The sequence below is a fragment of the Oncorhynchus nerka genome, linkage group LG14, assembly GCF_034236695.1.
Source record: "Oncorhynchus nerka isolate Pitt River linkage group LG14, Oner_Uvic_2.0, whole genome shotgun sequence".
NCBI lineage: Eukaryota > Metazoa > Chordata > Actinopteri > Salmoniformes > Salmonidae > Oncorhynchus > Oncorhynchus nerka.
In genome coordinates, this window is record NC_088409.1 from 42,848,197 (window position 1) to 42,865,144 (window position 16,948).

Here is a 16,948-nt window from a genome sequence, read left to right on the forward strand (position 1 = left end):
AAGACACAATGGCCGACAAGGTCAATTTCAAATCTTATGACCGTGTAAGATAAATATATGGCGTAAAGCCAATTATTTTGCCCCTCTGGGCCACTGTAATTATGAGCATAAACTTAACTGTCTACAAAAGTTTATATTGGACTTTTCCTCTTCGGAAACCATTTACATTCTGCTTTCAAAACATAATCAAAGTCCAGCAACATCAGAGCACGGCAGTGACGTGTTCCTGCATTTCAGAATGTTCCGGAATTGGGGTGTCTAAAACAAAAGGGGCGGAACCTTGTGCATCGAGATGATCTGCTCATCTTCTTAATCATAGACACGCATAGTCCAACAACCCCAGACCCATGCCTGTGCAGCCTACAGCAGTATACGTGATCACACATCAGCATGCCTCGCCTCACTCACAATATATCACTATTCCCACACACTGTAACCAATACTAGACTCAAGCACAGTGTTGTTGTCTCACTGTTTGTGATCTCCGATCTCACCTTTCAATCACGTCTGCATATGAATCCGGATTGAGTGAGAGGCTCAAATTGAGAGACCTCCCCTGCATGAGATGTTGGATATTATGACTGGGCAACAGCGGAATACATTAGGGCTTTGTAAACAGTCGCTCATCCACCACCCTGATTCCACATGTAACTTGAGGATAATAATGATAGTTGAATCATGACTGTAGAGTGTTCTGTGCACTTTAGGTGATGTTGCTTAGTCTGTGTGAGATGATTAGAGCAGAACTTACCCAGGCATGGGTCCGTTCTTGGCCAGGTTGTATACCTGCCTAGGGTTTAAGAGGTACTGGAATTTTCTGTAGATCCTGGAGGAGAGGAGCGGAGAAGAGAGAAGAGGAGAGGAGAAAAGAGGAGAGTAGGAAAGAGGAAAAAAAGAGAAACAAGGAAAGAAAAGGATGAAATTGTGTCAACCAGCAATATAGTGTTGAGTTGACCCACAGAAACATCTCCCCTTACAGCTACCACAGAACATCTGGATCGTGAAGAAAAGTCCAAATGCAAACGCTTAATTGAAATGTGATCAACTGAACCCCTGTACATAGTCCGTATGCCATTTTGCTACAGTATGATTGACAGCTCCAATGCCGAGGACGAAGTCATTAGAAAGACTAATTCATTTTCATTTCAATTTCATTATATCAACTGGCTCAAGTCATATTTTGATCTCATCATTTAAACAAATGAGGACTGGAGTAATAAGGAGTAGAATGAATGTGTTCAGTAATAACCCAATTAGGCCCTGGGTTAAAGAAGAAGGTCTAAATCTATACACTGACAACCAGGGATGTGACAGTCAACGACAGTGCCATCTAAGAACCTCTGCAGAATCCACCATCAATGTTATTGTGTTTCTATTTGACTAACTAAGCCTTGAGCACTCTGTGTGCAGCCAGGCTTTGCAGCTCTTTGATTGAAGAGCAGTTCTGAGAATCCCTTTTTTTTTTTTTACGGAGAGTTAGAGTGTGGGGAGAGAGTGTGCTTACCTGTCTCCCTGCTTCCCTCCACTCTTTGGATTCACAAACACTAGCAGAGGATGAGTTCCCTCTATTGTTGTGATCTATGCAAAATATATCAAAACAGAAAGACATTTCAGTCCAATTGCTTATAATGCAGTAGGCTGATCTGACGTTAGAGTATAGCGTAAAATCATTATTATAAACAGTGAATAAAAAAAACTGTTAAGGTTCAAACATTTATCATGTGAACAACAGCCAATACCCAACAAAATCCCAGGAAATTGAACAAAGATACCCCTCCTTATTCAAGTTATAACCATCACCATCTCCTGATTGGGAGAAGCACTTTGAGTCTTGCGTGACATGGGGGCCATCCTTAGGGACAAGCCTCTTCATTGCTACCTCTGGTAGAGCAGTGGACAGAGAGAAGCAGCAGGCCTCTACCACGGAGGAGGCAGCCAGGGCTGAGGCGAGGCATAAACAAAACAAGCCCTAATCGCGGGCTGAAGCCTACGAGTTGGCCTTCCTGCCACTCAGTGGCGGGCGGCGGTGACAGTGCGCCCGTGCATCTCCTTGACACAGATGAAGCTCTTAACTCTCCCTGTCTGCTATCCCAGCAGGCCGAGCGGTGGATTAATGAGCTCCCTGTCCAACTAGGAGTGATCCATTACTTCCTCTAATTATAAATAATAATCCTGATTATTACTCTGGTTAGCCGGAGAAGGCAGAGATGGATGTGGCGGGGAGATGATTCAGGTTGATTGTCACCGGTTGTCTGTCTGTTAGATATTAGGGAGGATTTGGATGGAGCTGATTCTTGTTTTGTTCACCAGTAGAAACTAATCTTATATGAATCCCACCAGTGTCATTTCGTATTATCCTGCGCCCATCAAAGGCTAAATTGTGGTTAGATTAGAAATATCAATTTACAGTACACATTCTTCACAAATTTCTACAAAATTTTGAAGAAAAAGAAAAATATTTGGATTGTCACCTGTAGTCCTTGGGTATCCACTGTGACTGAGTTGGCTCTCTGCATCTTCGCTCTGCCTCCTGATTGGCTGGATCTGGAATCTTTCCTCACCGTAGACTGTCTTTCCTGGGGGTCAAAGTGCAGACAGTAGAATTGGCACCTTGAAAACAATCTAATAGACATTATCAAAAAGATGTTGCCTCTATAAATATGGGAAACTGTGATCTATGTATGAGAAAATATACATATATTTTCATAAAGCTATCATGTGGTGAATTTGTATATAAGCAGAATATGGCATCGTTTTGAAAGTTAAACTCACCAGTACGACAGGACAGATTGTGTTGGGGGGCAGGATATGGTCCTTCAGTGGTCCACAGTCACACTCAGGTTTCACATGGGAGGCACACTTATTATGAAGCTGGATGAGGGGAAACACTCAATTACAACCATATTTGTATTAGGGTGACATTCAAGATCATAACATATTATTCAATGTTACCTTTCATTTGATTGTAAATTCGATATTAGAGTTCAGTTCCTTTAAAATGTATGGGGGCCATAAAATATAACGTTCAGTTTGTATCAGCTATGTAGAATTGTTTTAAGCTAAACACCAAGTGCTGTTGAGTAAAAAGTAAGAGCATGTTGTGTGATTTACAAAAACACAACTGCTAACACTGGATTTATTTAGAAAAAGAATGATATCAAAACACATTTTCCATGTGGTTTATTTTCTATTAGCAGAATACTGGAAATAAATGCTACTTGGTGTAAATTGGCAAAGTGATAGGACTCGGATAAAAGGTGCAAAAAAGAAATCATAAACAGCAAGAAACAGTAGAAAATAATGAGGAGGTGGCTGATTCTCCTCGGGGGGGGGGGGGGGGGGGGCGTACCGTGACTTGGCACCACACACAGTGAAGCCCAGTCAAACCCTGGTAACACTTAATGGTTTTGTGACACTTGTCACACTTGGTCGGGCAGTTTCCCTCCACCCAGAAATGGTGCATCACCTGTGGAGCGAGAAACAGAGAGAAACAGAGGAGAAAAGCAGAACAGAAAACAAGTGAGAAATCCACAATAGTAAGAAAGAAAGAAATCAAGATAGAAAGTAACAAAAATGTAACAATACTGTCTGTGTATTGGGCATGTATTTAAACCAGACTAAATATTGTAATTAGCTATGCTTAGTATCAGAATGAGTTGTTTAATTCCATTAGTGAGGAAGGAGCCCTGGATCTAAGCTCCGTGGAGCATCGCTGATCCGAGCGTGCCGATTAGTAAACACTCCAATTGGACGCACCTCTGTGTTTTTCTTGCTCTTCACGTAGGTTTTGATGCACGACGGAGGAGCACGGGCCACACAGCGCTCATGGACAGTGTACTTGCAGACTGGGAGAGGTGGAATACACATTTTGACCCCTCAAAAAAATTACAAAAACAACTTAAGAATAGCAAACACTAAACTGAGGTTGGGGACACATTTCCGAGGGGCAATTTGGGTCACAAAAATGCCTTCTTAATGATGAAAAAGTGCTATGGAATAAACCTTTTGGGAATGGTAAAAATGAGAGTAGACATGAGACAACTGTCGACGTTGCCATACTCACATGAGCAGCACAGCCCTTGCTTGCCCAGACCTATAAGCATGTTCAGACACAGGTTACAGTAGGCCGGCTGGTTGAAGTGCTTCAGTCTCCACACGTGCTGCCCATCGTCTTTCACGTTCTAAAGGAAAGATGACTGATTGGTTTGAGTGATTGGTTAATTATTGACTGGTTGATGGTTGGGTGATTCGTTACATGGCAGATATAAATAGGCCATGTAAAACAAACATGCCTCTCTGACACGCACGATAAGGAATCACACCGGCTCTTTCCGTGGCACTTTCATCTCCAGCGTTCGACAACGTTTGGCAACTGAATGTGGTCCATGTGAACGATTTTGATATTTATTTTACTGTTCTCCAAACACATCATATTCAGTGGGGAGGATTGCCTGGGTTCTTCCCTTTAATCCGGTGTCATTAATCATGTCACCTATTACGTCAATCACAGCAAAATGACAGTCTGATGTCACTGTAAGAGACTGTCTCATTAGCCTGTGATAAGTGACGACTTGTTCAAGATCATTGAAGACAAAAGGCAGCAAAAAAAACTGAAAAGATGACTCCATCTAGTGGACAAGGAGAGCTGGGACATCAGTGGTGCCGTCTGACGAAGCTATTGACTAGTTAGGAAGTGTTGTGGGAATGTCCAGACCTTGTACCTGATTCACACAAAAGGGCCCACCCCAACCATACTGTGCTGGCTCAAATATGGTTTTCCCACATTGTCCTTTCCAGCACGGTTCCAGCAACTATATTGGATGAGGAACCAGGCTGGCCTAATACAGCTCGCCTTGGCTCGGTTTGGCTTGGTGCATAATTTCTACTTAAAATATCAAAGGGACGCAAAATGCGCCCATTTTGTCGAAAACCCAGTTGCTGGTTGAAAATACAATCTACACAGGACCTAATTAGCAGTTTTTGCATGAACGGAGTTAAAATAAGTCAACGCTGTCATTTTTTTTTACTGTGTGCCAAAAACAGCTAGTTTTCCCCTCAGACTGCTACCAGAAAGTCCTAGCAAAGTTCTAGCGTGAGAAATCGTTTTTGCTTAAAAGCTATTTTTGTTTATTTTTTACAGTAAGGTACTACATTGTTACCCAGATATGATTTGATATTGAAATAAAAATGGCTGCATTTGGCCTTTAACTGGGCTTGAACTAAATCCTGCACACACTATGGCTTTCCAGGACCAGAATTGGACACATCAGAGCCATACATAGACAATCTCTATGGCTCTGGTCTAGAAAATCTGCCATTGAAAGTAACAGTGATGATGTTTAGGTAACACTTTCATGACTACTCACCGTCTCTAGTCCCAGTAGTACAAGTAGGGGGATGGTGGTGCTGCCTCCCTGGATCCACTCCTCTAGAGACACAGTACCGTCATGGTCATAGTCAATCTCCTGCATCATCTCCTGTAGAATCTACTCACAACCAATCAGAGACAGTACAGTAGGATCTGTCAACAGAGATTAAATATATGACACCCTCATTCAAGCTTTACAAAGTTACAGTATTTTTCCTGTTATTGATATAACCGAAACTAGGGGGCCATAGATCTTTAGGTCTATGGATCTGCAGTATATTAAATGTTTATGAAAAATATGTATTTTACCGGCTTCAATTCTGTCACGTCCCATTCCAAGTACTCAGCAACATGCATCATTTGAGAGACGATGTGCTCCAGTTCCTAGAAGTAGAAAACAAATTGTGTGTCAAAACACATCTATGGTACAATAGCCATTCTTCAGTTGATGACAAACATCAATGGTTTTAGACTGATGAACAGCATGTCAGTTGGTTCAATCTTCCCTCTCCAAAGGAGAGTTGTACAATGCACAACAAAAGCAGCTTGCAAACTGATACAGGCTTGATGACTTAATTACAATGGTTGCCCTACGGGAGGGCAATTATCGTCTAGTGGAGAGTCATCACATGCAGGCCAGAGCAATGATCGTGAGACATTCACTCGCCTGCTCCTCCGCAACAAGACAAAGCTTTTTTTTCAAAAATGTAACCTTTATTTAACCAGGCAAGTCAGTTCAGAACAAATTCTTATTTACAATGACGGCCTACCCGACCAAACCCGGACGACGCTGGGCCAATTGTGTGCTGCCCTATGGGAATCCCAATCACGGCCGGATGTGATACAACCTCGATTCAAACCAGGGACTGTAGTGACGCCTCTTGCACTGAGATGCACTGCCTTAGACCGCTGCACCACCCGGGCTTGTGTAATGTTACTTTAGATTATATTAATATTATACAAAAAAAATACAATAAAATATATAATATTGTGCAAAATATTCTACATTTCCATGTCAGTGTCATGGTTAGAATGACTAAGATTCAGATTTCCAGAAGGTCCTCTAAAGAATAATTGTATTTATAGAACATTAGGTCGCAATTGTAAATGAGAACTTGTTCTCAACTTGCCTACCTGGTTAAATAAAGGTGAAATAAATGAATAAAATAAAAAGGTAGCTATTATGTACAATTTTACCAAGCATGGTCTCATAGACTAGACGTAACATAGTAAATGTAAATCTGAGACACTCAAATTAGTATGATATGTTATGTTTGGTATAGTTACATAATACAGAAGGTTACTTAAGGCAAAAACGAAAGCAGGGTGGTTGGTCGGGGTGAATGGGTAGACTTATAACGCGAACGTCTAGCAACCCAAAAGGCTGCGTGTTCGTATCTCATCACGGACAACTTTAGCATTTTAGCTCATCTGCAACATTACAACTACTTTCTACTTTTTAGCTACTTTGCAACTACAAGCATTTTAGCTAACCCTTCCCCTAGCCCTAACCTTAATAACCTGACTCTTAACCCTAACCTTAACATTAACCCCTACCCCCTAGCCTAGCTAATGGTCGTCACCTAGCTAACGTTAGTGTTAGCCACCTAGCTAACGATTGCCACAACAAATTAGAATTCATAAAATATCATACATATTGCAAATTTGTAAACATATCATATGAAATGGATGACAAATAACCACAAATGAATACATGCCATACGAAACGAATTGGAGAGTCACTTGGATTTACATTTACTATGTTAAGTCTACCCTTGAGCTCAGGTTGCAGCACCAAATCATTTTTCAGTACAGTAAACAACATGGCATGTATAGGACAGAACCAAACATGGCACTGGTATAGGCTTTAGAAAATAACAAAGATGATGTTTCATGTAAGGTTGTGTTCAAATAATGTTTGGCATATTTTTTGAATATGTATGAAGAAGGAAAAATTATTACCGAACTATCCAGAGACCCATTCCCATCTGTATCATAGAGACGAAACATAACTGTAGAGAAAGAAATCAAACATTTATGAGTTTCAATTGCTGTTTGAGATGCAATACATGTCATTGAGACACATTTTTACTACCAATTTAGTTTCATGGATGCACTTTACTATGTTGAAGCACAAAAACTTCCTTTAGTTTTTAAGGGTACAATCAGCTATTGAACACCCATCAATTCAAAGCAATGTTTCCCCTCATAAAAGTGTTCTTAGCATCTCAGTGTTGAAGTCTGATTGGTTCTTGCACTAGCCCCCAGCCACAACTTAACACCATCACCATGGAAACAGACAGCTCCCTCACCAGAACAGTGATTGGCTATCTAATACAAGAGTGACTGACAGACACACACACACACCAGTTCTATAGTAATATAATCGTGACAACACTCTCCTCTGCCCCAAGTAATTTACATACTAATGGATATTCCCAATACGTGGAAAAAGTGTTTTTAGCCCAGTCTCAGCGTGACGCTACCCACTCCCTCAATCTCAGTAGTGGTGCGGCTAGTGACAAACCCAGCTGGATTGAAGAGGGTGAGCTGGTGAGTTCACTAAGGACTCGAAGAGGGGGGGTTGTTCATTTCATATGGGGTTGACGTCAAGCTGCTGTTTGTCAGACGCTAATTAGGAGCTAATTGACAGCTTCCTGCTGTGGTGCGGTCACGTCGGTCCACTGGGGCTGGAGGAAGGGGAAGTGAGGTAGATGCCTGGAGGAATGAGAACTCTGCTGGAGCTGGGAAGGTGTTTGTGGTGGAGAGAGATGAGAGGAATAGCATACAGTCGAGTCACTCGGAAAAGGCAGAGAGCTAAGTTCTCTAACCCTATGAACCTAGAGTATAAAGACTGTTATTTATCGTTGTCATCACCTCACCTCCTCTTCAAAGCTGAACTAGTACTAGTTGCAGTAACAATAACTGAATCCACTGTGGTGACGTAGGGTATATTTCCTCAACCATACAGAACCAAGGGAATTTAGCTTGCTACTGATGATGATCAATACTCACTTTTCAGATGTTTCTCTTTTTGCCATGCATTCCCTGACTTTGCACAAGGTATGTAGACCTACAGATATAGCAGCTTAAATGAATGTACTGTACGTGTAAATTGAAACCTGTCATTCTTAGAAGAACCAGCAGAGGGCCCTATTTAGCTCCACAAGACATCATTGAGGCTGGACGGAAGGAAGGGGTAGGGTGGGCAGAGTGGGCAGAGTGGGATTCTCTCTACAAGGAGAGATACTGTAGCATCCAAGGCTAAACCAATGATGTGCTCCCTGGGCCAGACCAGCTAAATTATTAACACACTTAATGCTTAATGAACGGCTCTGTTCTTCAATTATTCAGCAGTTGGATGAGAATTATAAGAACACATAAAAAGTCTGATGTTCAATTATCTAATATAATCTCATAAATAAATAAGTACACATCTAAAGTTGAAGTAGAATAAAGAGATCCCCATGGCAACACTAATAAGGGCTTTCAGTAAACATAATGATTCAAGTAGACTACAGTGAAAAGGCTAGACTGCTACTCCTGCTGAGGTAATGGGAAATATCTAGCAGTTTATTGGGATGAAGCTCTATCTCGTTTGGCTATGAGTGTCTGTATTTACGGTACACAAATGTCATTATTCTCACAGGTAAACCACAAAATAACATTCTTGTTCTGGAAATCCTAATTCTGCATTATAGCCAAAGGAGCTCCAGTATACAGTGGGGCAAAAAAGTATTTAGTCAGCCACCAATTGTGCAAGTTCTCCCACTTAAAAAGATGAGGCCTGTAATCTTCATCATAGGTACACTTCAACTATGACAGACAAAATGAGAAGAAAAGAAGAAGAAAAAATCCAGAAAATCACATTGTACGATTTTTAATGAATTTATTTGCAAATTATGGTGGAAAATAAGGATTTGGTCACCTACAAACAAGCAATATTTCTGGCTCTCACAGACCTGTAACTTCTTCTTTAAGAGGCTCCTCTGTCCTCCACTCGTTACCTGTATTAATGGCATCGGTTTGAACTTGTTATCAGTATAAAAGACACCTGTCCACAACCTCAAACAGTCACACTCCAAACTCCACTATGGCCAAGACGAAAGAGCTGTCAAAGGACACCAGAAACAAAATTGTAGACCTGCACCAGGCTGGGAAGACTGAATCTGCAATAGGTAAGCAGCTTGGTTTGAAGAAATCAACTGTGGGAGCAATTATTAGGAAATGGAAGACATACAAGACCACTGATAATCTCCCTCGATCTGAGGCTCCACGCAAGATCTCACCCCATGGGGTCAAAATCATCACAAGAACGGTGAGCAAAAATCCCAGAACCACACGGGGGGACCTAGTGAATGACCTGCAGAGAGCTGGGACCAAAGTAACAAAGCCTACCATCAGTAACATACTACGCCACCAGGGACTCAAATCCTGCAGTGCCAGACGTGTCCCCCTGCTTAAGCCAGTACATGTCCAGGCCCGTCTGAAGTTTGCTGAGAGCATTTGGATGATCCAGAAGAAGATTGGGAGAATGTCATATGGTCAGATGAAACCAAAATATAACTTTTTGGTAAAAACTCAACTCGTCGTGTTTGGAGGACAAAGAATGCCGAGTTGCATCCAAAGAACACCATACCTACTGTGAAGCATGGGGGTGGAAACATCATGCTTTGGGGCTGTTTTTCTGCAAAAGGACCAGGGCGACTGATCTGTGTAAAGGAAAGAATGAATGGGGCCATGTATCGTGAGATTTTGAGTGAAAACCTCCTTCCATTAGCAAAGGCATTGAAGATTAAATGTGGCTGGGTCTTTCAGCATGGCAATGATCCCAAACACACCGCCCGGGCAAATAAGGAGTGGCTTCGTAAGAAGCATTTCAAGGTCCTGGAGTGTCCTAGCCAGTCTCCAGATCTCAACCCCATAGAAAGTCTTTGGAGGGAGTTGAAAGTCAGTGTTGTCCAGCAACAGCCCCAAAACATCACTGCTCTAGAGGAGATCTGCATGGAGGAATGGGCCAAAATACCAGCAACAGTGTGTGAAAACCTTGTGAAGACTTACAGAAAACGTTTGACCTCTGTCATTGCCATCAAAGGGTATATAACAAAGTATTGAGATAAACTTTTGTTATTGACCAAATACTTATTTTCCACCATCATTTGCAAATAAATTCATTAAAAATCCTACAATGTGATTTTCTGGATTTCTTTTCTAATTTTGTCGGTCATAGATGAAGTGTACCTATGATGAAAATTACAGGCCTCTCTCATCTTTTTAAGTGGGAGAACTTGCACAATTCGTGGCTGACTAAATACTTTTTTTGCCCCACTGTATTCCCCTTTTAGAGGAAAAACAATCATTAGTCCTCACACTCCAGTTTGTCCTCGGGTCGGCCACCCTCCAGCAGTGAGAGGTAGCAGACGATGTCCTTCAGTTGAACCATGCCTAGAGGTCTGGGCAGAGTCCTGGGTAGAGGGGGCACCTTCAGAGGGGTCGAGTTCCCTTTGATCAGCTTGAGGCCTGCAGAGAGAAGAAGGCCAGAGAAGAAGGTCAAAATGTAGACCGGTTAGGATCATTGCTGAGCTTTATGCCTCTAATGTCAACCTCAAACTGTCTTTCAAACTGTCTACCAATAAATCTAAATTCATGTTGTGAAATTGATTGCAGATGTTATATAGGTGTGGTCTTTGCCAATATTACTGTAGTAAATGTTGACTAGACAGCACAGTTTTAGTTTATGATGATTGTCGGTAGTACCTCAGGACACGTACAGTTTGGACATTTTGTGAAAAAGTACAAGCTGTGGCTACATACACTGCACTCAATGACTTGCCTGTAAGCTACAGTCCACAACAACAAGGCAATCTGGGGGGGTCTGACGACAGCGTTAACCATACTGAACCAATTACAACAGTACCTATCACCCAGTGAACATGCTCTTTGTGGTAGGAGTAAAAACTAAAGCAGACCTAAAGAACTTTAGGCTTTTATTTGTCTGCTGCTGAGGTCACAGAGGTCATAGTTTCTATGCGTTCTTGATCTGTTCCTTTGCTTTTGTCTGAAGTGAAGGTACAGTGGTCCTAAGGGCAAAGTAGCTTTAAAAATTCAGTAACAGCGCACGCAGACAACATAAAAGCTACTTTGCCCCTTAGGGACATCATCTGAAGGTTATAGCTGAAGTGCAGGGTCTTACCAGTAACTCTGGGCTTGTCTATTGAAGAGGGGCTGGGTTTTGGTCCCTTGTTACTGAATGATAAGAAGAGGTGTTGACAGAACTCCTCTGCCAGCTCGCTCTCCAGAAACGTATGCATGAAGACCTTGAAGCCTTCAAAGTCAATCTCCTGAAACAAGACACAGAACATGATCCTGGTTGGTATAATTCCCATGAAGGAAGCTTTGATTACCATATCATTACCAAATCATGTCTGGGAGAACAAGGAATGCATTACCTGATTGAGTATATCTTTCTTCTATGCAGCATTGAATAAAGACATTGGGAATCTCAATAAATCAAACTTTTAAAAAAGTAAGTTACTCATATCCTGAAAAGCACACAAACAACCATGGTGTGACATTTTCGGCATTTCCACTATAACCAAAGTAAGTAGTGCCTCTTACATTCAAATTCCAAAACTAAACCAAGATATATTGGTCTGAGGTGACTATAGACCGACACCCGTGTTGAATGTTGTTGACATCCAAAATGACCAAGACTTGGTAGCAAGTCTGAAGTGATGGTAGTTTTCTACATTATGAAGAAGTCTCAAAATAGTTCTACAATGGTTCATGCAATGCTAATGTTGCCACATCACTACCAGAACAGTGTCTTATGGGAAGAAAGACTACCTCCTCTGGGTTATATTTCGCCAACACTCCGTCTCCATGGAACTCCTGCAGCACATCTTTCAGCTTCTTGGTTGAGTCTAAAAGAAAAACACTCAACAGATGTTATAACCATAAAGGCTTCCCGTTAAATAGCAATTTATATCGTGTCCGTGAAGGGAGATCCCACTGCGGGATCTCATCCAATTATCTCTAAACTTGGAGTTAGAGTGCAAAAGATCCAGTCTACGGCTCAGGAGGAATTCGATCGGACACCCACCAGACCGCATCGAAATTACAGGAGGAATCACCAGACTCTGGAACCAGTAGGAGGTTAGACTCCTCTGCCTGGTCCGTTTGGTCTGGTTCCTGTCAAGGTCTCTTCCTGTATTTTCAAACTATGGGAATGTTGCCCTAGGAGTGTCCTGGCAGGACTGGTCCATTTGGGCCCCTGGTGTAGACATTGTTTTATTATGTTATTCTAGCTGTTCCATTATGATATTTGTAGCTTCTGGAGCAACAAGAGTAGATTTGGAAGGATGACCATGTGAGACCATGAAACGTGTGACTGGTTGCCTGCGTGATAAAACCCACCAAAAATAAGTTATAAAGTATTAACTATTAACTCATGCACTGTTTTTTTATCACTCCTCTACATGGTCAAAAAACTGTCACGTTGTCGTCCTAATGCTAACACTTTAAAGGAAATGACTTAGTGTAGGTTACTTTAGGCCAAAATGCATGTCACATCAGTGTTCTACTACACAGCACCTGGGAAAATACAAACCGCAACGTCACTGTGCAACAAAAAAAAAATCCATTCTAATAATCGTCTCTGATTATGAAGTCATAACTAGTAGACTGTAGAGTATTGGTGCTCATGCGGTATCTGAAGTGAGGAAAGTGTGCAATATCGTTCACTTCACCTTTTAATGAGAATAGGGTGTGGGGGGGAGGGGCTAAAGTAAGCTGGAGGGACTGAAAAAGGAGGGACGGAGAGGTGGAAACAGAGGAATGGGCCATTGTTGCAGCTCGGAGAATGGGATATTGTATAACCTGTCGCTGCACACGGAGCACAATGACTAGCTGTGAGCCCATTGAAACACGGTTATCCAAATCTCTCTATCGCACACTGTCCTTCACTCTTTCTTTCCTTCTCATTTACCCTGGTCCCAAACCCCGTCTCTTCTCAGACTTTCAGACATTATAGCGGAGCTGGATATGTTTTAATATTGCAGATGTAAATTGTCTGCATCATTTCCAATCCCTCAATCCCCCCCCCCCCCCACACACACTTCTAGAACCAAAGCTGCGCCCCTGGTAAACCCTGCAGAAGAAGAAAAACGATCCCAGTCAGAGACGGTAAAGAGAGGCTGGAGAACTGCTTACAGTCGGCGGAACAATGTTGTCAAAACGCGTAGAGCAATTCACTTGTCATGGCCAAGTGAAACCCTTGGCCTGCAGAAGAGATCCCAAGCAAAAAAAACATTCCTTATTTAGATTTGGACTGAGGTCTGTGAATATGTAATAAAATAACCTCCAGTCAAGACACTATATAGATTTAGGGTCTTTATTGCTGCTCAAATGAGCTCTGTTTCATTCTCCTCTACTATACTGGGATGAAGTTCTTATTGTTGTGGTCATGTGGGAAGTCTTTTGAGATTCCTTCCTTTTACGAAAACTATTTTAAAACCAAAATATAATAAATATTGCAAATAATAATGTTACTCTATTTAATTGTTACCCTGGAAACCACCAACGCAAGAAAGACTTCAGTATATCTCACTATTCCCATTGAAAAGGCAACAAAACCATCCATCTCAAAACTTGCACAGTCAAATCTTTCATTTCCAAAAACCTGAATACTTGCAGTATAACTTCAAGACGTTCATAACTCTCGTTGGCCCGCAGGGGAAGCTTTTGTGTTATGATTAATAATGGTTTAACATAAACAGCACCAGAGCACCAGACAGATTTAATGCTTGACCTGGTATGCTGCAAAATCAGAATGGGTGCCAAATAACAGATTACAGACATATGGATGATTCCAAGTCATCAGAGAAAGAGGGGGTTTTGTACTGTTTGAGCTTTACACCAAATCTAGTTGGATTAGTCTGGGTTTCATAACGCAGTGACAGTGCATGGAGATATTCTCTGCTCTTATGCAGTCACCATTACAGTAACTGGGCTCTGTTATCCTGCCGTAGTCAAGCAGTAGGAAAATCTCTCTCTGTGTGAGGTGGATTAGGACATACTTCTGGGATGGGCTCTACAGTAGTTTACTAATCCAGTGTCACATTTTATACCTGACTAGATTCAATTTTCAATGAAGTTTAAACTTGATTGTGAGAGCCTAAGCGACGGTGTACACACGCGCGCGCGCGCACACACACACACACACACACACACACACACACACAGTCAGAGACACAGACTTACATTGAGCGTACTCCTGCAGAAGGGAGAATTCAACTGGGGTCAGAGTGACCCACTTGTCCTGGTTGGTCATTGTGATGAGTCCTCTTCTCCCTCACATCCCCAAACTATCGTCCCACAGTCCACTCTCTGGAACAGAACGTAGAACAACATGTTGTTAGGCCTCTTTCATCATAGTGGCGGACTGTTAACAGAAAGAGATTTGGTTTGGGTTCTGACATTCATTCCATCATCTCCGGTCATAGAATTGCATAGAATGACTGTATATTGATCCTCACATCAATACATTGCTATAGTATAGTATAGCGTAGTTTCGCAGAAACTGTGAAACTAAAATGTCCATCTGTAACCAAAAAGTATATCCGTCTGTCAGTCAAATAGAGACTGAGGACTTTTTTTGATTCATAATACGTATTGAACCCCCTAATGAACGCATTTTTCATGCTATCATAAGTATTACATCAGACAAGTACATGACTCTTAGTATGACTGACAACCAAGCTAATGCTATCTTGTCCTATCCAGCACTATGTGCTATAGCTAGCTCGTAATTTGCTAAATGGCATGTCAATGTCCAACATAAACTCATCAACTCAATGCATTATTTGACGGCTGTCCTACTTACAGAGGTAGGATCTTAATTTGATCACCCTGTTGCAGGAGAACTTTCATGCAATGCAAGACATTTAAAACATGTAGTGTATTTGAGGTTTAAAAAGGCTGACATTTCAGGCTTCATTTTCCCTTACAAAAATGTACCAACCCCTACAAAAATGTACCAACCCCTACAAAAATGTACCAACCCCTACAAAAATGTACCAACCCCTACAAAAATGTACCAACCCCTACAAAAATGTACCAACCCCTACAAAAATGTACCAACCCCTACAAAAATGTACCAACCCCTACAAAAATGTACCAACCCCTACAAAAATGTCCATCAATTATAATCCACATAATAATTCACATTTCCTGTTGCCTGCTTTAGCAAACTGGCTCAAATTAAGACCCTACAACTGTACCTAGGACAACATTTAGTTTATGTGTAAATAAGCATTTATGACAGACAGTATAAGGGACATGTAGGAGTTTAAGTCATGATTGTCCAGGACTGCTGACGCTGTTTGAAGACAACAGAATGATGGGCCAGCTGGCATCACTGATTATGGACAATGCCATGGTGACAGAAGATTGGACAGTGTCAGAAGAGGGGATGTTATGCCACTTTTCCCTTGCAGTAGTCCCCCACCCACACACACACACACACACACACACACACAATGGGTTAGCACAATACAAGATATGCTTACTGTAATCTTAATCTGTTCTACATTGTAACTACTGAGAAGGGTTCAAAAAGCATTACACATTCATGTAAAGAGAAATAAAGAGTGTGTGTGTGTGTGTGAGAATGAGTGTTTTGGGGTTAGTCGGTTGCTAGCCTGGGGTATTATGCTCTGTGGGCTACTGAATCTAAATGTTCCACTCCCCCCCTGCTCTCTTAATGCACCTGTGTTAGTCTCAGAGCCAGCTTCCTTCCTTTTTGACCCAATTATAAAACCTCACAGCAACAAATGCATGTAACAGTACTTTACCACCTCAGTTCACAACTTTTTCATAATGAAAGAGCTGGCATGAAGTCATCCGTGTGTGTGTGTGTGTGTACTAGTATGCGGGAATTTGGTGCGTGTATCTGTGCATATATGTGTATCTGTGTACAGGCATAGTTTGTATGTGGATGTTCTGAACATACCCATAGTAACTGCACAGTTCTAAACTTAAGGAACCCTTGAGACACTTGAATATGCATGGACACGTACGGTGCGTTTGGAAAGTATTTCCAACCCTTCCCTTTTTCCACATTTTGTTACGTTACAGCCTTATTCTAAAATGATTCAATTATATTTTTGTTCTAATCAATCTACACGCAATACCCCAGAGTGACAAAGCAAAAATATGTTTTTATAATAAATAAGGTATTATATATTTTTTTGATGGAAGCCACTCCTGTGTAAAAGGCACGACAGCCCGCTTGGAGTTTGCCAAAAAGCACCTAAAGGACTCTCATACCATGAGAAACAAGATTCTAGGGTCTGATGAAACCAAGATGGAACTCTTTGGCCTGAATGCCAAGCGTCACGTCTGGAGGAACCCTGGCACCATCCCTATGGTGAAGCATGGTGGTGACAGCATCATGCTGTGGGGATGTTTTTCAGCGGCAGGGACTGGGAGACTAATCAGCATCAAGGGAAAGATGGATGGAGAAAGTGAAGCGAGATCCTTGATGAAAACCTGCTCATGAGCGTTCAGGATCTCAGACTG

The 16,948-nt window shown here is 41.7% G+C and overlaps 1 protein-coding gene across 1 annotated transcript in view; it reads right to left on the reverse strand.

The window, feature by feature from the left end:
* LOC115141139 (diacylglycerol kinase beta-like) overlaps positions 1 to 14,749 on the reverse strand; it is a 45,841-nt gene extending 31,092 nt beyond the window's left edge. The window contains exons 1-14 of the mRNA XM_065027123.1: positions 14,630 to 14,749; positions 12,212 to 12,291; positions 11,570 to 11,706; positions 10,739 to 10,902; positions 7,331 to 7,380; positions 5,678 to 5,752; positions 5,367 to 5,486; positions 4,064 to 4,181; positions 3,757 to 3,845; positions 3,350 to 3,466; positions 2,773 to 2,871; positions 2,472 to 2,576; positions 1,505 to 1,578; positions 752 to 826 (exon numbers count right to left, since the gene is read on the reverse strand). Coding sequence (XP_064883195.1) covers positions 752 to 826; positions 1,505 to 1,578; positions 2,472 to 2,576; positions 2,773 to 2,871; positions 3,350 to 3,466; positions 3,757 to 3,845; positions 4,064 to 4,181; positions 5,367 to 5,486; positions 5,678 to 5,752; positions 7,331 to 7,380; positions 10,739 to 10,902; positions 11,570 to 11,706; positions 12,212 to 12,291; positions 14,630 to 14,699 — 1,373 coding nt within the window. The 5' untranslated portion in view covers positions 14,700 to 14,749. The remainder of the gene's footprint in view (positions 1 to 751; positions 827 to 1,504; positions 1,579 to 2,471; positions 2,577 to 2,772; positions 2,872 to 3,349; positions 3,467 to 3,756; positions 3,846 to 4,063; positions 4,182 to 5,366; positions 5,487 to 5,677; positions 5,753 to 7,330; positions 7,381 to 10,738; positions 10,903 to 11,569; positions 11,707 to 12,211; positions 12,292 to 14,629) is intronic.
* Between the last annotated feature and the right edge of the window lie 2,199 nt (positions 14,750 to 16,948).